The sequence below is a fragment of the Topomyia yanbarensis genome, chromosome 1 (assembly GCF_030247195.1).
Source record: "Topomyia yanbarensis strain Yona2022 chromosome 1, ASM3024719v1, whole genome shotgun sequence".
Classification (NCBI taxonomy): Eukaryota; Metazoa; Arthropoda; class Insecta; order Diptera; family Culicidae; genus Topomyia; species Topomyia yanbarensis.
Window position 1 is genome coordinate 26,222,772 of NC_080670.1, and position 25,940 is coordinate 26,248,711.

Consider the following 25,940-nt stretch of genomic DNA (forward strand, 5'->3'; position numbering starts at 1 on the left):
GCATTTCGAACCGGTTCCGAAATGGATTTTATGGATAGTTGGGATAGGTTGGTGTGGCGGCGCTAGTGCTTATCGTATATTATTCAAATGTTTACATAAGTTTTTTAAATATTTTTGTTCGATCATGGGTGTCTGTTCTCTGTGGAACCACTATGGAACTGAGTTGGGTCCTCGCAAAACAGCGGTGATGTGAGCGAACCCGAAATATATTTCAGGTTGGAACCAAACCCGGTTTTCAGCTCAGTAGCGCATAACCTAAGTTCGAAACTGGCTTCAAACAAACGGTTTAACAGTTAGTTTCAGCTTCAAGCAAAAACGACATTACTTATCTAGAATCTACAAATGAGTACGAACATGCGAAAAGTAACACATTTCGAGAGCTTTTCTCAACAAACATATGATTACGGCCTAAAAACCAACTGTCAAAATCCACTTTGAATGGAAATTCCAGACAAACCGTTATTAGTCGAACACAGTTCACAACAGTTTATGAAAGAGAAAACTTTTCTCTTTCGTTCACTACCAACATCTGTGATTGGCGTGTAACGGTTTGTCCGGAATTTCCATTCAAAGTGGATTTTGACAGTTGGCTTTTAGGCCGTAATCATATGTTTGTCGAGTTTTGTTCAAAACGACATAGGGTGACGAGCCCATTTTCGCCATGTTTGTATTATCACGCTACCCATTTGAAGCCGTTGGTTAGAGCAGAATCTGCCATCTTTGTTCAACGCATTGAGTCAAATGGTAGCGCAACAATAGGGGCACTCGATTCGCGTTTTCGTTGCGCTCAAACACGAGTATTTCACTGTTTTCAGCGCATTTGTGTAATTATCTTGGTTCTTAACAACGAAGCAAAGCTGGTGATGTCAATTTTTACGCATTGCATTGATTGTAGGCCAAGAAATTAATGAATTCTCGAGTACTTTTTCAAATGGACGTAAGTAACATTGAGAGCCTCTCTTTGTTTACTTTCTCTTTCGTTTATTACGACGTCATTACAACACTTTGTACTAATTTTCCAGTACATATCGAAAGCCGACGGTTTTTACAACAATATTATGCAAAGAGTAGAGTAGTAAATGTTGAAATGGCCGAGTAATGGACAGAAGAGAAAGACCTCATCTCTCATTGTTACTTATGTCCATTTGAAAAAGTACTCGAGAATTAGTGAGACACCCTGCTTAGTATGGTAAAAATGGGCATTTTACCCTATCTACAATAAGTGACTCTCTTTGTTTACTTTCTCTCTCGATTTTGACGGCGTCACTATAACACTTTTCACTTATTTTAGAGTGCAGATCGAAAGACGGTGATTTTGACTAGCATATTATACAAAGAGTTAAGGGATAAATGTTAAAGCAACCGAATTATTAACAGAAGAGAAAGTAAACAATGAGAGTCACTCATTGTAGATGTGTCTTTTTGAAAAAAAAAAACGCTCAAAATTTCGTCATGCTCTTTCGAAATTATTTTTTTCAACGCGATTCTCTTCATCTGACCATTTTTAACACACTCAATTTCGTGACAGGGATGCCAGGTGATATTTTGAAAAATCTGTGCGCGGCCCATTTAAAAATCTGTGTCTATCTGTGTCACGGAAAACGTACTAATTTGCCTGAAAACCAGATGTGGCGACCTTTTTTGGTTTTTACGCGAGTCCAAAATGCAACGCAAGGTAAAAAAATTAAAAATATGTGCATTCTAGAAGAAAGCTGTGGAAATATATGCGTAAAAACAGAAAACAGTGGAAATCTGTTCAGTTTTTGCAATCTGTGCAACATATTGAAAAATCTGTGAAACACAGATAAATATGTGCACCTGGCATCCCTGCGTGGCACAGGTCCGAATCTACTTACCCACACAAATACATCCATAGTGATTATTCCCCTACATAAAATCGGAGAAGGCGCGTTGAAAAAATCTTGAGCGTTTTTCAAAACGTCATATCTGCAATGAGTTACTCTCTTTGTTTACTTTCTCTCGATTTTTACGGCGTCACTATAACACTTTTCACTTATTTTACAGTACAGATCGAAAGACGGTGGTTTTAACTAGCATCTTATGCAAAGAGTTGAGGGATAAACGTTAAAATGACCGAATTATTAACAGAAGAGAAAGTAAACAAAGAGAGTAACTCATTGCAGATATGACGTTTTGAAAAAAACGCTCAAGAAATAACAATTTCAAAAGATCGTCATGTCTCCATTTTCACATGTTCTTGCCAAATGGTGCTAGGAGAAATATGAAATAAATTCTTTTACATCTTTGGATTCACATCTGGAAAAGGTGCGTTTAGCCAATTAGGCATTCTATGAGATGTTTCTGAACTGCCAGTTTTTGTTTGTTTATTTCCTCTGACACTTCTCGGATAGCTTCGACATCCGACAATCGTCGATGCAGTAATGTGACGAACGATATTCGTTAAAGTCGACATAAATTGACTTTTACTGGGAGCTGTGTTTACCAACACTGCCATTTAGCTGTGAAGCAATGTTGGTAAACACGGCTCACATTAAAAGCACAGACTAATAGACATAACACTATGAGAGAATTCCCTTAAAAAATATCGATCCGGCAATTTTCCCAGAACACTAGCTCCACCTTCTCGGTCAGCGTGGCAAGCAGAAAGTTAGCAAAAGTTGAGCAAAGCGAAATTGATGCTGGCAGAGTTTCTGCGAGCTTTTTGCGCGATTTGTGCGAGAATTCTGGCAACGAATTCGCTCAAATGCAACAACCGTTTCTGACAGAAGCGGTTAAACCAACCGATGCTGCTCACTTGTATCCAGAATCCAGCCAGAAATGTACGGCCAAGATCTCTGCACGCTTCCTGCCACATCTTTGTCAGATGTTTTGCTCGATTCGTGCTAAATTCTACCAGGTAGGAATTGCCAGGATCTTTGCACAATTTATGTCCGAGTTATGCCAGTGTTTTGCTCGGTTCCTGTCAAAATTTGCCAGAAAACGCGAGCGAAACCGAGTTCGCCCTAGCTCAACTAACCCGACAGGATACCCCTAATAAAAAAATTATACACAAACTTTAACCCATATAATCCAACGATTCTACATATTGTTTGCATTATACTCTGAACAGGTCGTTAGGCTCTTGGATCATAAGATGTTTATTAGGGACGCACATAAATCTGACAGGGCTGCCAAACCATGACTTACAGAAATCTGGCAGAGCGGTCTCTGCCAGAAAATTTGCTCACTGGGCATATGCTTGTCCATATGTCAGATGCGCCATAATTTAAAAAGCGGCCACAGTTCCAACTACGAATATATTCCAAATGACCGTCAAAGTGGACGATGCATTATATTTGAGTGTTTTGTCTGTTAGTCTGTGGTAAAAGTCAATTAGGCAATCCAATAGACGTTTGTTTGAGAATTCAACGGTGGGTTCTGTCAACAGGTCTACTCCTGCGAACAGACAAACTCGTCCGACAAACATCTTTCGTTAGTCCGATTCGTTTGATGTTGGATCGAATCAACGATATTGTTGGACGTCGCACCCCTCGGAGTAACGTCAGAATAAGTAAATAAGAAATAATCAGCTGATCAGAAACGTCTCATGGATTGCCTAATTGCTAGTCGACTTCGTCAGCGTGTACCGCCTAAAGCAACAACCGCCTGGTCAAACCATTCGGAATTTGATTCGGAATCCTGAATGGAGTCAGTATGGATTCCAGCTCAAACACAATAACCGATTGAGTTGGAAACCATACTGATTCCATTCAGAAATTCGAAGCGGTTCCGGAATGAGTTTAACTGGGCGTTTCCGAATCAATCGCTTGGTGCATTTGGGCTGGAATCCGTAATGATCCATTTAGGATTCCGCATGGTTTGATTGGTCACTGCTGGTTTGTTATCTTGCTCTTACTTATAACAGATTCATTACACAGTAAACTGGATGTACCTAGAGAATTGGTACTAGCGCTGTACCCAAACAGAAGGTACGATATTTCCACTAATAGGTGGAAATCTCTATAATATTCAGGGATGCCAAGTGCTTTTCCAAAAAATCTGTATTATTTTTTTAAAAAGTCTGGAATTGTCTGGATGACCCAAATTCTTTAGGAAAAGGTGCATTCCTCACCGATGGGCTATATTTGTTACGTTTTACTAATGAAATATGTTTGTATATTAGTAAATATATCGGCTTACTAAAAATTTGGTGATCGCGCTGCTAATCTGGAAATGTCCAATGCTTGATTTTCAGCATAGATCACATTGATTAAATTTGAATCTCAGAGTTTCCAGAATATTGGACTGCTGGAACTTCTAGATGATATAATTCGGCAAAAAATTTGTTGACTTTCACGAAAAAACGGTGGTATGTTGTGTTTCTCAAAAGTGGTTTATGAAACTTATTTTGTTATTTTTCAAATTGTCTGGATAAATCTGGACAAATTCCCTAAAATCTGGATCAGACAAACATAAATCTTTATGTCTGGACGAGGCTTGAAAATCTTGATGAATCCAGATAAATCTGGAAGCTTGGCACCCCTGATAATATTTATTCTTTTTCATGTACAAGGTATTTATAATTGATTCGTAATCACCTAGTTTAGGTAGAGTGAATATACCCACTTCTAAGTTCGTGCACTTTTCTGGATGCCTAAGTAAATAGTACCTAAATTCCACAAAACCGCACATACTCACCAGTAAGTAACTCGAAACCACCTAAAATTAGGTAATTGTTAATCAAATCTGAGCGGATATTACCTAGACCTAGGTAAATATTATAGGGATTGGAACCTATTAGTAGGTAATTTGTACCCCTTTTTTGGGTACTACACCACTACCAATTTTCTAGGTATATCCAGTTTACCGTGTAGATGAGCATTGCACACTCTATTCGGATCGGTAATTTACCAACAGCAGTGAAGTCAGCAAAATTAGAAACTGATATCACAGTAAAGTGAGATTAGCTGATTTTCGTCTCAGCTATCAAACATCACTTTTGCTTGGATCTTAAGCAAAAAAAAATAATTTACTGAGATCTCAGCTGTTGAAATTTCAGTAAGAGATGCGTAAAAAACTACACACTAAATTTTGTTTGCCGAGTATCAGCAAAATTTTGCTGAATTTTGCCTTGCTGAAATATCAGCAATACTCTCAGCAAAAAATATTTCGCTGAAATGACAGCAATTTAAAACTGTCAAAATTTGCTGAACTGTCAGTTTGATTTGCTGGAACTCAGCAAAATTGCCATTCTTTCACTGATTGTTTCAGCAATCGAAACCTATACATTTGCTGATTTTCGTCAAAAGAATGGGCTTTACTAAAAATTAGCGAAACAAAAATTTCAAAGCTGAACTATTAGCAAATCCAGTTTTGCTGAAAAGTTTCAGCAAAATATTTTGCTGAAACAAAATACAAAAAATTGGTGTGTAAGATTTGGCAGAAAAAACTAAGCGTGTACGTTTGTTCCAGTACGCGAAAGTTTCTCCAGAGCGAAAAATGCTTGCTGTATCCATAGTGGATGACAGGGATAACACGCCCCTGGTGTTGGGTCATCAAATGAACAAAGTTGCTCTTTTCTTTCTCAGATCGATAGCGAAGTTGGACCCTTCACTCCAGAACAATTTTTGTTTATTTGTTTTACAAAAATACGAACAACTCTCGACAAGCATATGATTAGGGAGTAAAAACTACAAACCGTTACTCGCCAATTACAGATGTTGGTAGTAAACATAAGAGAAAAATTTCCTCTTTCATTAACTGCTGTGAACTGTAGTCCGACCAGTGTCGGTTTGTGCGTGATTCCCCTTCAAAGACGTTAAAGATATGTAATCGAATTTTTTCACTTTTTAAGAGGCGCAAATAAACAAATAAAAAATATTTAAAAAAATTGAAGTATCACGATCCCTAATCTTTTGCTGGGGTAACTGTCAAAAATGCAAACCCATGTGGCTAAACTTACGTTCAAGGATGACGGATAGTGTCGTGTTTGTATTTTTAAAAAATCAATTAAAAATCATACTGAAGTTTTAAAGGTTGTATATATAAATTGTTATCTTTAGAAAGATGAGCTCTATTGGTTTATGAAATAAAAGAAGAATTTTGTTCTTCATTTAATGACCCAATTGGTCTGCCTAACAAAGTATTGTTGGCTTCATACTATTCGTGTCTCACTCTACACTCACAGACTAACAGACATAACACTATGAGGAAATTCCCTCAAAAAACATCGATCCGACAATTTTCCCAGAACACTAGCTCCACCTTTTATTCACAGTCCCAAACACTCATTTACTGGTGGGTTACCCCTCAGGTTTGGGAACAATTTTTCACTAGTGGTCTATCCCCCATATGCTTGTTCATATGTCAGTGGCGCCATAATTTAAAATGTGACCACAGTCCCAACTACAAATATTTTAAAAATGACCATTAAAGCGGGCGAAGCTTTGTTTTTGAGTGTTATGTCTGTTAGTCTGTGCTACACTCTCTGACTTGACAATGGTTTCAGAGATTTTAGCCTGGGACGGGACGTGCGGATACGAGATGTACAGGTGTCCACTTTGTTCTATGTGTGCGTTGGCTGTCACTTTTTAGGGCAAACAAGAAGAAATGAAGGAGAAAACAAAAGCACGTGGTCCCTTAATTTCTTCTGATTGGTTAGTGATGTAAACATTTACCCTTTTGCAGTTCCGGCCGCCATATTTATTTTCACTTCAGCTTCGTTTCGATTGGTCGATTTGTTGATGATGTGTTCCGCCGTCCCGAACGCCATGCTTAACTTCACTAGCAACAAACCAACACAATCAAACATGACGAATGCGAACACCAATGCTATAATCAATCTCGATGTGGAGGGGCCCCTATCATTGGCTCGAATCAAAACTTTTCGGAATATCAATAGGGTCATTCAATGAAGAATAAAATACTTCTTTTAGTACATAAACCGATAGAGCTCATCTTTCTGAATGTAACAATAGGTATATATTATGTGCAATCCTTTAAACTTCAGAAAAAATTTTAATCGATTTTCTACGAAATTGTAAACACGTGCCCGCTTGACACAATCGCTCTTCCTTTCTCCTAAGAATGGTTGGTTTCAATATCGTTCAATGAAGGACGTTCGTTGGACCAACGTTGGACGACGTCCAAATAACCGTTTAACAGACGTTCATCGTTGGACCTGTGTTGAACATTTTTGAAAAAAAAATATTTTTTTTGGGCTTCTCAAGGGGTTGACAGTGAATTTAGCATTTTTAACAGTTATCCCAGCAAAAAGATAGGGATCAAGGTAGTTCAATGGATGGTGTGGTCGCAATAATTCAATTTTATAAAAAAAAAATATTTTGCCTACAAAAAAGCGAAAAAAAAGTTCGGCTACGTATCTTCAACTTCAGCTGCACGGAGAAAAGCAGCATATGATTTAATGACCCAATTGACAAAAGGTTCATCCGGGGTATTCAGTGGTGTTTACATTTTGCTAGCGTTACCAATTTTATTTTGATTCTACTACCCAATGTGGCTACGCCACCTTGCTTTTTACGCGTGCTGTGTTTTTAGAAAATATATTTTATATTTTGCTTAGATGCGCAGAAACAAATATGTAAAAGCACGTTGAATTTTATGATTCTGCTCAACAGTTATGGTTAATGTTGTTTTATACAAACGATAACATAATTCATGTCATGTTTGAGCTCTATTATTTTCGGTACAAATCTGCACCTCATCGGCAGAAATTTGCACTGTCATCGACATATGCTTGAAATTATTGTGCAAGCGAATTTTTTCCTGCAAAATAACATGAACATCGGGAGGAAAAAAGAAGACCGTCTTCGCATGCCCCGTCCCAGGTTTCAACCACATGGGTTCAAGATAAAGAGGAAGAAAGGTGGGAGTATTGGTCACTTTTGAGTGTATTAGCACAGACTAACAGACAAAACACTATGAGGGAATTCCCTCAAAAAACATCTATCCGACAATTTTCCCAGAACACTAGCTCCACCTTTTATTCACGGTCCCAAACACTCATTTACTGGTGTGTTACTCCTCAGGTTTGGGAGCAATTTTTCACTAGTGGTCTATCCCCCATATGCTTGTTCATATGTCAGTGGCGCCATAATTACAAATGTGGCCACAGTCCCAACTACAAATATTTTAAAAATGACCGTTAAAGCGGGCGAAGCTTTGTTTTTAAGTGTTATGTCTATTAGTCTGTGGTATTAGTTTTATAATTGTAAAATTAAACATGGCTTCCGGGCCTCTGGGAGTAAACATAAACATTCAGACGAGCTTGCTGATTCATTGGCGCACGATAAAAAGAAAAAAAATATGAGCTTCAACTCGGACCTTCTCATTCAAACACTTAGGGACACTTTTTATCTCTAAACTACCGATAAAAAATAATTATGACCGAATCGGAACAAAACAAAAAAGCACACCGTCATCCCTTTCTTTGGGTTGACTTTTTAAGCTAGATATAAACAATACAATCAGATATGAAAAGGTAAGTAAATTTTAAGTATTTTTTTTTCTTAAAAAATCAATAAAATTTGATGTATGCTGTTTGTTGAAAGATGTACCTAGATTAAGTTGTAGTCTGTAGACGCAATGCGCAAAAGACGACAATACATAATCATGTCACTGTTGCTTCTTTCCACTGTGCTCGATATCTACTGGCGATTTGTGTGCGCAATAGGTTTGTTCCAGTACATGGAAGTTACTCCCTGTTGCTCCGGAGCAAAAAATTCTTGCTCCTTTTCACTCCGGTTTGCCACCAGAAGAAGAAATAAGAGAAGAAGATTGTACAGGAACGGTTTTCTCCCTGTTTGCTCCGGAGTACTTCCAGTTTCTCCTGGTACTGGAACAAACCTAATGTATCCGATAAACCTGTGCCGGCCAAACATATAGGAATTTGGGTGGAGCTTCCAACACGTGATTTCGTTACAGCATATTCACCGGATGCCGTACATCATACTGAACAGCCGGAAGAGTCAGCTTAGTTTCTACATCAGTCATATAAAAGTACTCTTTTAAAAATTATATCCGGTCAAGATATACATATCCAAAGATTTCAATCCATTATGAAACCCCCGAAGCATATGCTAAATACAGAAGAAAAATCCAATCATGGTCTGATAGTTTAAACATAATAAAAAGTTTCTTAGCTAAACAAAGTCTAGCGTAAGGAGAAATGAAATGAAACATAAATCAAAAGCAATGTAACCTAATCTTTAAAAGAACATTTTAGTTTTTAAACCAAATAAACCATGATACGTAGAGTATAGAATTTTTTACATAAGCACCTAATTCGTAGCAAAACCTGAACCTTGGAAATATGACTGTCAGATGGAATGCTCGTGAAGCAAGCCAATAGACAGTATCTGTATTCCAAAACTAAAATAAAAATATTATGTCTTTCACAAGGGACTGGAAGGAACGCGATAATCCACCCGTTGTTTCCCAGTAACCAAATACCACTAGAAGATTAGACACAGAAAGGTGCACCTTTAGTCCGCGCTAGTATCAACTCCTCACATGAAAATAAAACATCCCTTAAACACCCACCATGCCTCAGCCCTGACTGGGTTCCACTACGACGTAGTTTAGAGCATTTAGAAAACTTAGCTTCTGGTTTCAATGCACTCCGCCAGAGGCGGCACGTGCAAAACCCTTCTAAGCACTAATTATTACCTGAGATTGGAAGCCACTAAAAATGCATCATTTAAAGACACATGTTATAATACAACGACTAGGTTAGTAGAAGGTGGTACCAATAGGCTGAAATATCGTATCTAAAACAACACAGGACAAAAGACCCAGTGCTTAATTCAATGATGAACTCGTGTGTATTGCGAATTGAAATCAATATTGTTATAAACTGAATTTGAAAACACACATTTACATTAATCTAGGGTTTTAGTCAAATATATATCCTCAGAAACAAGAGTTTAAAATGTAGAGTTATTGATCCTTATACACACATGCATATTGAACGTGAAGCAAACAAAAAGAAACAAAAGCAAACCTCGTCGAAGTGATTGTTTAGTGCGTTGTGAAGAACTGACAAGTACACACACAGTCTAGAGCGAAGATTCAATGACACCTGGCGCAGTCTGGTGGTGGAATTGCCGCCGAATGGGACGCCATCTCGGTGCAAACGCCATTCCAGCCTGTGAAATGCCGCGCTTTACCAGGTTTACAGGTACATTTTAGATAGGCGTTTCTCTACCAACACGCGTTGAGCCAGTACATATATTATAAAACATCTGCTATCAACAATAATCACTTCAAGCTCTTCTAGTAAGCACTGTCTTGTACTTGTATCCAATTTATCGATCACGGCACGTCTACAGCAGGAGTTTCAGTTTTACATAAAATAAAACGAATGTAGCGCGTATGTTTAGTAATCGCGAAACTCTGTTCATATTTTGAAGGGCACGATAGGCAGCACCGAACTATCATGGTTTTATAAGTATTTAGATAAATTGACCGGTTGAACCACCGAATAAACAAGAATATGTTATATACCAATGAGGAAACTGACTGTAGGAAGCTAGTATTATTGCAATCAATTGCCGTACTTTTTCAAACCAACAAAAACATTGGCATACGTGTGTTTTTGGTAAGTTAAACCCCAAACTGTACTGTTGACAGAAATGCATTAAATTATGTATCCACAACTTTCTCTAGTGATTGACTAATAAAACTGAATTCACAATAAAAATCCAAATGTTTTTAAAAGATGGCTATCCATTCAACAGCCCACAATGATCGAATAATAAATTGTTTTCTGGTCTGTCTTACTAATCAGTTGATCCGAAAAATTCTATCCTTTGTATAGCCATTAAAAAAGGAACTGAATTACATCTTTCTGCAAATATTTCTAATACAAGCCAAATCTGTTATCTGCGGTTATATAATCCTGCTTTCGATCTCTACAGCTAATCGTTCTATCATGAACTATTCAGTATAGCCCATGGAGCTGTTTAATAAATATAATATAATACTATACACTGTGTAGATTACTGTTCAACAGTACTCTTATTGTCGACACAACATTATCGACCGTATTTATTACATTCCCTTCCTTCCGATATACAGTCGCGATTCGCTGGTTGGACACTCTTTAACTGAACCGCTTTTTTAGTTGGACCTGCGCTAGTTGAACCATTGTCCAACTAAAAAGCATCTGAACGCCAAAATATCATGCCAAATTTAGTTTGACAATCTATCTAATAATTTTTTATACTACTATTGTCTTATTTGAATAGATTTTGACATTTGTCAGTCGGTCCATCCCGGTCAAACCATTCGGAATTTGATTCGGAATCCTGAATGGAGTCAGTATGGATTTCAAGGGCCCTATTCTCACAGTCACGTCACTTAGTGACTAGAAGGAAATTTTCTTCTAGTCACTAGGTGACGTGACTGTGAGAATAGGGCCCTTGGGGAGTCGGAATCGGTTGTTGCATTTGATTTGGAATCCATAATGACTTCATTCAGAAATCCGAACCGGTTCCGGAATGAGTTTAACTGGGATTTAGCGAATCAAATTTGCTAGTTGGACAGAGGCTATGGCCCAACCAGCGAATCACGACTGTAGTTTTGTACCCACTGCCAGGGATGCCACATTGAAATCTGTGTTTCGGACAAAAAATCTTTTTACCATCTGTGATGACCAAAACAGGAAAAAAAATCTGTAAAAAATCACAATATTTCCAAAAATCTGTGAAAATCTGTGAAATTTTCATCAACATGCCACAAATCTGTCATCTGTAAAAAAGAATCTGTTATTGAAATTTGTGAAAAAAATCTGTGATATAACAAAAAAAATCTGTGAATATGGTAACCCTGCCCACTATAGCGCTACGAATCTTGCTGCGACGAAAAATAATCGTCGCGTCTCCTTTGGAAAGCACGGACAATATCATTTTGAGAATACGATTGAATAATCTCTAAGTTCAAAATGTAATCCGTTTGTTTACAAATTTCGGAAGCGAAACCGGTTAAATTTTTACTTCATCATTCCGGGAAGTGTAGCGAAAGCGTGCGTACGGTTTTAAATTTTTGTCCGCAGAGCGGTTATAGTTTTTGGCGAGTTTTTTTTTAACGATTCGGGTCGATAGATTGTTGGAGTGAAGATCGTTTTTGAACGAGTTGGTCGCGAAAAGGAGAATTTGCAGAAGCTAAATCCTTTTGAACGGTTTGGCGAAGTTTGAAAGACCATTGTTCGGCCATCGTGCGGTGCCCGAAAGACGGAGCCTTTTCGGTTTTTTGTTCGGTTTAAACGGTGGATTCTGGCAGGAAAGACGCGAATAATATCGATATTGGCCTGTTCAAGGGGGTGATTTGAAGTTTTTCTTAGGCGCGAGTTGCCATGCTGAAAAATTGATCCTTCTGGAAAAGTGAACGGAAGTAAGGAAAAGAAGTAGACAAAATGGCAGCTTTAGCGAAAAACGGATCGCGTTCACTAATCCCCATAAGTTCAGTGCGCACACGCTCACAATCAATAAACAACTCACAAGAAATAAGTCAAATTACCACTACGAACAAAAATGTGATCAAAGGAAATAAATCACAGCCGACGCATTCGGTCTGTTTATCCGAAGTTGCATATATTGAACCAATTGACTTTGAAAAGGAGATTCCCAAGCACCCAGTAGCTATGGGCAAGCTTCTATATGAGGTGGGATTTAAAAAATGCAAGGAAATAACAAAAGTGGGAAAATTCAGATATAAATTGGAAATGGACAAAAGAGAAGATTTTACTGAACTACAGAAAATACCTCTGGACAAGAAAAACTTACGTATATTTCTCCCGGCGTCGCACAGAGAGACGATATGTTTTGTACCAAATGTTCCCGTAGGATTTGAAGAAGATGAATTGAAAAAATACGCAGAGGCCGAGGTTCCTATACTAAAAGTAGAACGTATAAAGAAGAAAGGGAAAAACAAAGAATTGGTTGAAACGCTCAATTTGAAGTTGACGGTGTAAGGAAAAGTAGTTCCAAGAACCATTAAAATTTTTGGTTGCAGTTTCCGACCACAGCTATATATTTTCCCAGTGAAGCAGTGCTACGCTTGCTGGAAGTATGGGCACAAGCAAAGCGTTTGTAAAGGAAAGAAACGATGCCAAAATTGCGGAGAGCTACATGAAATTCAAGGTATTTGTCAGAAGGAAGCACGCTGTGTAAACTGCAAAGAAAATCATGGTGCAGCGACGAAGGATTGTCCCGAGAGGAAAAAGAGAGCGAAAATAATGCAAACCATGGCAAGGGATCGAGTCACGTATCCGGAAGCGGAAAAAAGCGTGAGTACCCAAAATCGTTTTAGCCTTTTGGAAGACGCCGAGGAGTTCCCATCGTTGCCTGGCTACGATTCGCAACATTCACACGAAGAGAATGCAGGAAGCGTAAGAGGCTGGAGGAGACCAACGCAAAGAAGGTGCGCTAGAGAAGATCATGTCTTGGAAACAGTAGTCGAGTCAACTGCCAAGGCAGCGAGAGAAAGAACACCCTTACAAGTGAACAAGCACAAAGCAACCGATTTTGAGGTTTTTGTTACGCAGCTAAGGAGAGATTTTCTGAAGAGTCTGCATGCACAGTCTTGACTCACTCCAATTATCAAACTTCGTAATAAAATGAGGTGCATACTGCAAAAACCGCGCACTGAAATTGAAACGGATCACCTGCTGATTGAAATCTCTTCCGAACTAAATAAAATAATAAACTTTGAGACAGGTATGAGCAATGATAGAATAGACGATGATAAAAGTAATGGAGTATAAGAATTTTAAATTGCTACAACTTAATATACAAAGTATACGACCATACTACAGGAGATATGGCTAAAGGAAAACGAACCCTTCGCTATCAAAGGACATGAATTAGTTTCCAAGAGAAGAAAAGGTGGATATGGTGGAGTAGCCTTTTTAGTGAGACACGGAATACATCATGAAGAGTTGAGGCTGCCAGATATGGTACAACTAGAAGCGGTAGGGATAAAAATTCAACAGAGCACAGGCTACCACTTCAAGACACTCAACCTGATATCAGCATATCTACCTCCTGGCAGAAACCTTACGAACGAGATTAAAAAAGAACTGACGGAGTGCTTCCACTTCCTAGACGGGCTTGAAGGAGAAATCTTGTTTGGAGGTGACATGAATGCACACCATACATCTTGGAGTCCTGCATACCCAGAATGCAGCAGAGGAAAGTTCCTAAATAGCTTGATTGAACAATCAAAAATGGTATTGTTAAACGACGGCTCGGAAACGATGATAGGCGCCCCTGGTGGCAGGGAGTCGGCAATCGATTTGACACTGGCGACTGCAGGAATTGCTCGGAAAACCTCATGGTCTGCTGAAGAAGAGATCGGAGGAACACATCTCTGCGTTTGGATAGCCGTGGAGGGAGAAATTCCGGTAGTACCAACGGTCCGCACGAGAGTCAATAAAGAAAAGGTAGTGGAAAAACTAAATAGCATTAGGCCACAATTCATCTACTCTCCTGAGGAAATGGTGACGGTTTTCGCTGAAGCGGTAGAGGAAGCTTCATTCGTTATTAAAAACAAAAAAGCAAATTACTTAAAAACGTGGTGGACAAAGGAAATAGAGGAGCTGTATGCGAAAAAGAGAGCCGCACTGAGGACCTACAATATAACTAAAACGCGGACAAACTACATACAACTGCAAAAGGAAAAGGCCTTGTTTAAACGAGCGGTAAGAAAAGAAAAAAGAAAGTATATAAATGAGTTATCAGAAAAGATTGACGAGTCAACTTCGGCACGGCACCTCTGGAACATGATAAAAGGTATTGATACACCACTAACGAATAAGAGTCGCCAACGAACAGAGATAACACACGAAAAAGGCATAGAGTTTATGGAATTTTATTTTAAAGACAAATTTAAGGAAATTGAAAAGCCGCATGAGATCACCGATCCCGAATTGGAAGGGTATGAAATGGCAATTAAGGACGAAGAATTGCTTGAGGTGCTACGAACAAGGAAAAAATACTCGGCGCCAGGAGAAAACAGGATCTCTTACGCAATGTTGAAACAATTAAACTACGACATGCTTGTAAAAATATGCGAGATGCTAAGTTCAGTCTTCGTTTCGGAAGAAATTTCTGAGCGTTGGCGCTTAACGGAGGTACGTCCTATCCCAAAACAACGGGCTGACATGGCTCGACCGAATTCTAGGAGACCTATTGCACTACTAAATGTGGAAATTAAGTTAATAAACGCAGTGATCAAAAATCGTCTGACGGAAATAGCCGATATCAAAAGTTTGATTCCCAGTTTGTCCTTCGGTTTTAGAAAACATGTTTCGGCAAGTACTTGCGTAAATTATGTAGTTAACTCAATCTACGAAGCGAAAAGTAATGATCGGGAATTTGTGGTGGCGTTTTTGGATGTGCAAATGGCATATGACTCGGTGGACACTGGTCTTCTGCTGACGAAACTGGCAAGAATGGGAATACCAGAAAAAATAGTATCCTGGTTGTATCAGTACCTGAGGAGTCGCGTATTACTATTAACGACGGAGAGTGGAAGTATACAGATGGAGGTTACTGATGGCTTGCCCCAAGGATGTCCACTATCTCCGATATTGTTTAATCTATATACGGCGGACCTACACGAGATATCGGACGACGATTGTGAGCTGGTACAGTTTGCGGATGATTTCGCGGTTATTGCAAAAGGAAAAACAGTCGAAGAAGCTACCGGAAAATTAAATACAATCCTCCCAAGATTAGTTACCAAATTAGAAGAACTACAGCTAAAGCTCAGCGTTGAAAAGTCCGCAGTCGTGCCATTTACAGGGAAGAAAATTGATCACCTACGAATAAACATACAAGGAAGGCGTATTGAAGTAACAAATACTCATCAGCATCTAGGCTATACATTAGATAGATCGTTGCGACACCGCAAGCACATAGAGGCAGTTCGCCAGAAAGCTAGCAAAAAGCTGGGCCTCATCAAAATGCTTGGAAAAAGATCAGGAAATGCAAACCCGGAAACCCTTATAAAAATAGGTAACGCCTTGATTAGGAGTCGTTTGGAGTATGGAGCATCCATCTACGGAAATGCGGCAAAAAGTAATGTAGAGAAACTCCAAGTGGTACAAAACGCCTATATCAGAAGTGCGATGGGATATTTAGGCAGCACGCCTGTGCATGTGATGCTTGCGGACGCGGGACAGCTACCAATTCGCCAAAGAATTGAAACGCTCACGAAGAGAGAGCTGATCCGGAGCACCTTCTTCAAAACACCAATAGCGAAGTTTGTTTTCGAAACCATGCAAAAGGAACTACCAAACGGATCTTACCTAACGGAAGTTGCGGAAAAGCATATGGACCTGTTGTATCAAGTCCATCCATCAGAACGAGACGTGAATCTGCAAAAAAGGATGCGGTATTTCGGAACAATAGACATGAAGCAGGTGGTTCGAGGAAAATTGGGAGCAGATAACCTAAAAAAGGAAAACACTAGCAGTGCTGTGTGGCAACAACTTTTTAAAGAAACAGAACAAACGAGATATGCGGGATACCATAAATTCTTCACTGATGCATCGAAGAATGCGTCAGGGGTCGCTACTGCAGTTTATGACGAAACGGAGGAAAAAACGATTACAGAGAAAATAAACGGAAATTTTACAATCACCAATGCAGAAATACTGGCAATACAACAAGCGATAGAGTTATGCAGCAGGAAAAAGTACAAGAAAGCAGTTATTTTCACGGACTCGAGAAGCGCGTGTGAAATTTTAACCAACGGAAAAAGCTTGCAGGAAAATTACATTGCGTGGCAGATATACAAAGATATACAGAGCATGGGAAGATCATACATCAGAATACAATGGATTCCTAGTCATCAGGGGATACATGGAAATGAAGTGGCGGATAAAGCAGCAGTCGAACGAACAACGGGAAAGCAATCGTTCTATAATGGAATAACGATGCAAGACGCATTGCTTGTAAATCGAGATGAGGTTTGGCAAGAGTGGACCAAGGACTATAAAACGACATCAGCCCAAAAAGGAAAATGGCATTACAGAATAGCTGAAGAACCATCACGAAAAAGCTGGTTTAAAAACATAGCACTAAACGCCAGACAGATTAAAATACTAACAAGGATAAGAAGTGGTCATACACTAACCAAAGAAAGGAGAGCGCTGTGGAATTTAGAAACAGACAACAGGTGTGACAGATGCGATGAGGTCGAGGACCTGAAACACGTACTTTATGACTGCGCAAAATACAATTTAACTCGAAGCAAATTTACAACCCTAGAGTACATGAAACCATTAGAACAAATCTCGCGTGTTTTTTGTAAACGGCCAATAAGCATGCTGTCAAAATTCACTTTGAGAGAAAATTCCGGACAAACCGTAACTCGCCGAGAATGAATGTTATCATTTTATGAAAGAGAAAAGTTTTCTCTGTCGTCTACTGCTATGGCTTATAACCTGCGATTAATGGTTTGTCCGGAATTTCCCTTCAAAGTGAATTTTGACAGTATGCTTATTGGCCCTTTTCAAAAAACACGCGTGAAATATTCCAAGAAGAGTGTGAAGAGAGCATGAAACAGATAGTCAAATTCATTCAACAAGCGAACATACAAATATAAACATGCAACAAAGCACTGAAAAACGAAACCAAAATGAAAAATTGAATGTTGGCGAGATGGATCAACTATGGTCTTAGCTGGCAACAACCCAAAAAAAATGTGATCAACAGGACCACCACCTGTCACATTTAATATATGACGTCACTGTGCAGTGACCAATAACCTCTCATCAGGGCGGATCCAGGGGGAGGGTCCCGGAATTTTTTTAAAATTAATTTCAATTTTGAATTAAAATCATTGCAAACTTAATTTTTTAATGATTTTCATTGGACGAGGTTTTTTCCTAGATTCGACCCTGCCTCTCATTCTGTCTCAGACATTTTAAACGGACTGGCTGTATTTGACGTCCGTTTTTTCGTATCCGCGAGACCCGTCCCAGGTTATAATAAACCCTATCATGAATGTCACGTTATCTAGTGACTGTATGAATGAGGGAATATCTCGTTACGGAGAAATGATTGAATCTATCCATTACGAACTTCACAGGATTCAATAATCATGCAAAAGAAAACACATTTCTATATTAGTTCTTTAAATATTCTTAAAGAGTAATACGTTTTCCTCCACAAATCTTTCCACTATTCTTAGTACAACGCAATGTTTGGAGGATAACTGGAGCACCCTTCCACGAGCTGTAGCCTAGTAAAACGCGACTATATATACAAAGGGGATCTAGTAACGAAGGTGAAAACTAAACGGTCTCTGCCAACGGGTCCAAAAAGTAGATGATTCTTACTCAAACGTCTAAAGCCTAAATCGCAACGGAATACTGATCTCCGTCAAAAAATTACGACCGCAACGCCTGCAGTCGACTTTGCATGTCCTGCATATCTTCCTCGTCCTCGACATCGGCAGTCACGCGCGACGATTCGCCTTCGCTTTCCTTCGCCGGTGCGGCCATCGGCGCCGAAGGAGCCTCACCCAGCTTGCCGGCAGTGATCTCCCACAGTACCTTGTCGATTTCCTTCTGCGCTTCCTCCTCCATTTCTTCGACGTCCTCTAGCGATTCCATTGTTTCGTCGATCATTTCCTCGATAATACCGGCTTTCATCATTTCTTTAGACATATCTCGCATAGCTGCAGCCACTTCTGGTAGTTTGACGAGAGCCTGCATCGCTTGCATCACTTCGGTCGACTTGGAGAGCGACCCGGCTACCCGAACAGTTGCGAGCTGGTTCTTCATCTGAAGCTGGACCGAATTAATATGAGCTTTGCTAGTATAAATTTTATTTACGGCTTTGCGGGAGCGAATCAATTCTTTCGCCAGTGTGGTGCAAATTTCTTTGTCGTTTTTTTTAGCAGCCTCCTTCAGCGACCGCTTTACTTTCTCTTCCTCCCGCTGGATAGACCGGATTTGTCTGTCCAAAGCGTACGATTCTTTCCTCAGCTTGGATGACCATTCTTGTACCTATAAATCACACAAGGTTAATGAGAAATCGATTGGAATGGGCGAATGGCAAAAGAGTGCATCGGTATTTCACCCGACTTACCATGTCTTTTGGGTTTCTTTCCTGTGATTTTCCGAATAGGCCCATGGTGAGTTTAGATTGATACTGCAAATAATATTAAATAACAAAAGCCTACGGGCTAGAACAGTGATAGAAACAGCAATTTACTACGAGAAATTGGTTTTTGGCTACTCGAGTGAATCATTCGCAAATTTGATATTTACAAATAGATATCTTTGACGGACGAGTACTAGCAGTGCTGCCATTTCATCACAATTTGCATTACTTTTTCACTGTGGGCTCGCGTGATTAGTTCGACATAGATCTTTCATTAGGGCTTAAATCGCAAATGTAAACAAACTGCGTTTTCGCTATTATGACATTATGCGACAAAAATACTACAAGATTGAGGTGAAAATTAGTTAAAATGGTTTTTAGTTCGATTTATAATTAAAGAAAACAAAACGGCGAAACATGCATTTTCTTCGAGATTTCGACTTAGGCCCTTCTTCTCATATGGAATATAAAGGCTAAACTTACATTTTTTGACAGAACCGGGCGTACGGTTATTATTCACAAAATTATTCTTTAAACGGCGGTTCTATTATATAAATGATAAGCAATATCTACTAGGATCATGTCTACTCGATAGTTGTTGCACATAAACATTCGAATATTTCGATATTTTCATGAAATTCGAAGGAAAGATGCACGCGCCCTATCATTTACATTGGGTTTCTATGCGCCTATTTGCTGAGACCTATTAAAAAGTATACTGTCAAGCTCGCCCATTTACCCAGCCCTACCCAGCAAGACAGAGTCAGTTTAGCCCTTTTACCGCGCCCTTATGAAAATTATGTACACCGTTTAGCCCTTCCGCAAATGGTGGTTGCTGAAGGGCGAAATCACGACTGGGATGCAAATTGGGCGTAAGCATTTTTTTAGTTTCTACCCACTAAAAGCACATAGGAATTAAATTCTTTGTTATATTGTCATAAGGTTTAACCATAGATGCTTCCGGAAAAACATGGTCATAAAGTAATTTATACCTACAAAAAAACTACATTTAGAAAAGCATCGCCGTATATTGAAACTGATTTTTCTCCATTTGAGTACATTGCGACTTTAGCCCTATTGAAAGATCTGTGTCGAGTTATGCCTATTAAACTATAAACACTCATAGTAATAGACTCGCGGATGTAAAGACCGCAAAACTGGCAACTAGAAAAACAAGCATGTTAAACTGGCATCACCCAAAAATGTGCAAGCTCGAACGTGCTCGACTGTATTCGATCATCTGTTTTTATCAAAATAAGTTTTCAAGTGGTTCAATATATGAATCAAAAGAGAAGTTATATGTTTGATACTGAGCAACAAGAAATTGAGAAAAAAATCCAATTTCTTCAGAAACACAAAGTTGATGAAAAAGAGCATAAGTAAAATGTTTTTTGTGTAGTTATATTGAACACAATAAATATATTTCTAAATAACATTGTGAAATACCAATACGAACACGAAAAGTGAAGCCTACTGTGAATAACAAAATATATTTTTTTAAATAAAATCGCAATACTTGTTCTGCTTGTTTGCATTGAATGACGTCATGCTCGTTTGGCTCCGGATTTTGACAGTTAGTTTGGCTCGATAAAAGTACCTTCGCTGGTCTATTACTATGAGTGTCTATATATTAAACGTGTTTACCGCTATCTTGATGACATTTTTCTTGTTGCTAATTATTATAACGTATTTTAACTCTGTAGTGTGAACATAGTATTACACCAACCGACATAACCCCGCAAAATGAGCCAGATGAACTTCGTTTGACAATTCTAGGTTTGTTTACATGGGAATTACGTAAGTTCGAATGTAACAGGGTAGCACCCGTTGCATTTGTACTCACGCAACTGATAAAGTAAACAAACCACCGAGTATTGTCAAACATGAACTTCATTCATCATGAGTTCATTCGTGTCGTCATCTTGTACAACTCAATTGCTTATGGCTTACAACGCCATTTGGTGTACTACAGTCCAATATGAAGAGAAAAAATAATGTGGGAACATTTGGCATTTTTGATTGTATTATATTTGTACTTGGAAACTTAAACATGGCCGCCTGGCCCCTGGAAGTAAACAACAAGAAAACAGGAGTATCCTGATTCATTGTCGCAAGATCGAAAGAGAAAAGGCCGAGCACCACCTCGGATCTTCCGACACGACGGACACTTTTTATCTCGAAACTTCCGATAAAAAATAATTATGACCGATACCAAACAAAACTTATATCAGAACAGAAAAGTCCACTACATCATTTGTTTATGCTTTTCTTCTTCATAGCCTCCTGTTTTATCGGCTTCATCGTAAAATGTGCCCACCTGTATCCGTCTTGACTACAGTCTACGGTGAGTTTTGTGTGCGATATCTTCCCTTTTTTCTGAAAATTGGTTTGTTAATTGGTTCGACTGACAGATTTCAAATGCTGGTCAAATAAGATTGTAGTAGCACAGAGAACAGACGTGAGACGTCTAACCCCAGTGTTAAAGTGTAAAAATCAAATATCAAAGACATTTTCAAAAGTATACCATCACCAGGTACGTCATTTCATAAATTTTTTTGCGAAACAATTAAAATGTTTTCGCAGGATTGATGGCAGCCGTGCTAGAATCTTTTGTTTATCTCAATTTGCTCGAAATAGCAACGCCAAAGAGAATAGTGAAAGAGACGAAGAGTGAAAATCAGTCAAAACGGCAACACTCCCTTTATGATGATTTCAACACTAGAATTTTGGCAACCGCTTCTACAGGCAGCACTTTAAATGACTCCTATTATATTTTGAAAACAAACCGTATGTCGATCGATGGATTTGTTTATCAAACGATGTGCATTTCGAAACAAAGAGATGAAATAATTCTAAAGCTTATTTTTACTCATACATATACTCTAGAATGCACCTTACAATCACGATTGAGCTAAATTCTGACGAAAATTCAAATTTCTTTTTTGATAGAAGTACAATACTTATCTCCTCCAACTCAGGCATGAGTAATGTTTATTTACATTGCACGATTGGTCTGCTCAATAAGGTATTTTTGGCTTCACACTATTCGTCTCTTTCCCTATTCTCTTTGAGCAACGCAATCGATGCCGAAGAAAGTTACACGGTTAAATAAAACAACCTGCAGAATAAGTTCTTTTAACTTACTTTTGAGTTGTGCGTCGCTTTCGCACTTATTAGTGTTGTCAAAAACAAAAAGAGAGATTCGACTCAGTCGAGGTCTTCCGTGGAGGAAGGTACTTTTGAGTTGTTTGGGGTGAACTCAAAATTAGGTAAATTCAACTTAAATTTGAGTATAAAAAACCTATCAATGAGTTGTAATTTTTGCCGTGGTTAAATGGAAACTACCTTCAACACGGTTTACCTAATTTTAAGTTCCCCCACGATACCACGAGATTGAGTCAAAGGAACTCAATTTTAGGTAGTTTTTCGTTTCCGTGTAGTTGAGATCTGACGTTTCTCGCTGTCACTACACGTGCAGAGAGGTGCGAAGCAAGTTGCAAAAAATTCAATCGTATAACGTGTGACGGAGTAAATAAATAATAGCTTTAATTGTCCCAAGTTTAATTTTAACTGTTCTTTTTTAGAATCTAATAAACAGTTGAATTCTGTTGCTCAACGATACCGAACGTGAATGGGACCATTTTGAGACAGGTGATGCTTGAGTAAAAGTTGAGAATGATCAAATTTGGGCAACGCTTATCCGCCCGGTGTACCGTACTGTTTTCTTCGCGGCTAGTCCAGGGCAGAATAGCTGCTCCGTTTTTGGTAACGTCCCGTGGTAAGAGAGATGAAGGTGGTCGACTGTTCACACCGGTTCCGATTCGGCCCAATCCGGACGATATAAACGTAGGTGCTGAGTTGACTGGCGGTGCACTGGATAAGGCGGAAATGCTGAAAGTGATTCTGAAGTTTAGCAGTCGAAAAGAAATAAAATTTCTCTGTTTGGAAAACGGAATTGATTCCAACTTGCAGCCGCAGGCGTTTACTAGCTTCCGGAGGTACTGCCTGGAGACGGATGCTTTGCCCGCGGATTTGCACGTTGTGTTGAGTGATATTCTGCAAGGGGCCGGCCATGTGGACGATATTTTTCCTTACTTTTTGCGACATGTTAAAAACATTTTTCCACATCTGGAATGTATGGATGATCTGAAGAAGATTTCTGATTTGAGGCAGCCAGCAAATTGGTACCCGAGTGCCAGAGGGATCAATAGGAAGATAATATTTCATTCGGGACCGACCAATTCGGGAAAAACCTATCACGCTATGGAGCGATTTTTAGCTGCAAAATCCGGTGTTTATTGTGGTCCACTAAAGCTGCTGGCCAGCGAGGTCTACAATAAGAGCAATCAGCGGGGAACACCCTGTGATTTGGTTACCGGAGAGGAGAGAAAATTGGCAGACCCCAGCGGTAACCCATCAAAACATGTGGCATGTACAGTGGAAATGACCTCAATTAATACACCTTGTAGGTTCTAAATACTAAATTAAAATTGTAATATTATTAATAGTGTCTTTTTGCAGATGAAGTAGCAGTCATCGATGAAATTCAGCTGCTGAAAGACAACGGACGGGGCTGGGCCTGGACCAGAGCCTTCCTAGGCTTGATGGCGGAAGAAATTCATGTTTGTGGAGAGCCAGGAACGCTAGAATTGCTGCAGAAAATTTGTGACACCACGCATGAAAGTCTCGAAGTAAGGAACTACAAACGGCTTACGGCTCTGCATATAGAAAACAATGCCTTGATGTCACTAGACAATGTTATGGCCGGAGATTGCATCGTGTGCTTTAGCAAAAATGATATCTACACTGTATCTCGAGAGATCGAAGCAAGGGGCAAAGAGGTGGCGGTTATTTACGGCGGTTTGCCACCAGGAACGAAGCTAGCGCAGGCTGCTAAATTTAATGATCCTGAAAACAGTTGCAAGGTACTAGTCGCCACAGATGCAATCGGAATGGGACTAAATCTCAGCATAAGGCGCGTGATTTTTAACTCAATAATTAAACCAACCGTGAATCAGAAAGGCGAAAAAGAAATGGACACGATATCTGTTTCTCAAGCCCTGCAAATCGCTGGACGTGCCGGGCGTTATGGGATGAAGTGGGATGAAGGATTCGTCACTACCTACAAACCGGAAGATCTGCCTACGCTCAGAAACATCTTGTCGCAAACACCGGATCCGCTTACTCAAGCAGGTTTACATCCAACAGCAGACATGATAGAACTATACGCGTACCATTTGCCGAATGCCACCCTCAGTAATCTGATGGAGATTTTTGTTTCCCTTAGCACGGTCGACGACTCTCTCTATTTCATGTGCAACACAGAGGACTTCCGGTTTCTAGCGGAAACTATCCAGCACGTTCCACTTCCATTGCGAGCACGGTACATCTTTTGTTGTGCGCCAATCAACCGCCAAATGCCCTTCGTTTGTTCTATGTTCCTGAAGTATGCCCGACGGTACAGCAAAAATGAACCGGTGACGTTCGATTGGCTGTGCAATCAGTGCGGTTGGCCATTCCAGCTTCCGCGAACTATCATCGATCTAGTCCATCTGGAGGCAGTTTTCGACGTACTCGATCTCTATCTGTGGTTAAGCTATCGCTTCCCAGATATGTTTCCGGACGAAAAACTAGTTCGTGACATTCAGAAAGAACTAGACGACATCATCCAGCAGGGGGTGTTTCAAATTACCAAGCTGTTGAAAAACTCCGAATCGGCCGTTTCGACCAACACACCAGACGAGGATTCGTTCATGATGCGGCAAAAGAAAACCAAGTACTATCGGGAGAATGCGCCCCGGGGGAAGCTGACGGAACGGTTGCTCGCACAAGGTCTACTCACACCGGCGATGCTGCAGGAGCTGAAAGCGGAATGGGACCAGCAGCCAAAAGCGGGCAAGGGTGGTGCTAGCGATGATGAGGATGATGATTCGCCGGGAAAGAAAAATCGACGGAAGACTAGGAAGCCAAAATTTTGACCGAATGGGGCGGAGAATGAAAATACAAATTAGTTAATAGCGTAAAACGAAGAATGTTTGTTGGTATTCGAAAATACAGTAAAGGAAGGTAAAGAAGATTAGAGGTTAATCAGTCACATTTTGCACTATGGATTGGTTTTTTGAGCGAATTTAGTTCGATAGAATCCGTATCATGTATGCTCTTGGTGTCGTCTTTAGCGCATTGACCTTGTCTGGTGGTTCAGAGGCTAAGGCGTTGGTCCCATAAACCGTGGTACATTCGAGCCCAGTCAGGAAGGTATCTTAGTGTAGTGGCATATGGTAGCACCTAGCCCTGCAATTGATCGTGCACAAGAAGAATCGGCTGCGAAATATGTCCAAACACCACAAGGTTAAGTTCCGCTACGGAATTTGGTACGTCATTGTTTATTGCTTCGCTTTACATTAGCGCATTTGCCTAAAATTCCACGCGATGATGCCAACTAAAAGGTACAATCATGTTACTATAAAATACTGTGCTGAGGCAATTTATCACATGTACGTCTTTTTGCGTAACGATAGGCGCATTGTGAAACAACGTTTTGTCAAAAAAATCAGCCCTGCGTTATGCAAAGTTGTATACAGGCCACACTGCAAACAGGAAAATTTAGTTTTTTAGTTTAAAAATTATAAAAGAAATTGTGTGTTCGTAAGGATTTCTGCTGTTGATACATATGAAAAAATGAAGGATTTTTTTCCAAATTAAAGAATTTTATTAGTATTTTCTGATTGTTCGGTTTCGGGATCGGTTTTGAAATATTTCGATCAAGTTTATAGCCATGATTTTAGTAAAAATGATGCGGCACCTGTAACATGAACTGGCTCGGATTGGATTGACTTGGAAGAT

At 39.5% G+C, this 25,940-nt stretch overlaps 2 protein-coding genes across 2 annotated transcripts; one reads left to right on the forward strand and one right to left on the reverse strand.

Annotated features, from left to right (window-relative positions):
* Nucleotides 1–18,107: 18,107 nt before the first annotated feature.
* LOC131677136 (charged multivesicular body protein 3) lies at nucleotides 18,108–19,273 on the reverse strand. Its single transcript, XM_058956778.1, has 2 exons — nucleotides 19,083–19,273; nucleotides 18,108–19,000 (listed from the first exon to the last, which is right to left on the reverse strand). The coding sequence occupies exons 1-2, from the start codon at nucleotides 19,125–19,127 to the stop codon at nucleotides 18,380–18,382; spliced, it is 666 nt and encodes a 221-aa protein (XP_058812761.1). The 5' UTR covers nucleotides 19,128–19,273; the 3' UTR covers nucleotides 18,108–18,379.
* Nucleotides 19,274–22,538: 3,265 nt separating this feature from the next.
* On the forward strand, nucleotides 22,539–25,695 carry LOC131677137 (ATP-dependent RNA helicase SUV3 homolog, mitochondrial). Its single transcript, XM_058956779.1, has 3 exons — nucleotides 22,539–22,625; nucleotides 22,682–23,562; nucleotides 23,619–25,695. The coding sequence occupies exons 2-3, from the start codon at nucleotides 22,773–22,775 to the stop codon at nucleotides 25,073–25,075; spliced, it is 2,247 nt and encodes a 748-aa protein (XP_058812762.1). The 5' UTR covers nucleotides 22,539–22,625; nucleotides 22,682–22,772; the 3' UTR covers nucleotides 25,076–25,695.
* Nucleotides 25,696–25,940: the final 245 nt, after the last annotated feature.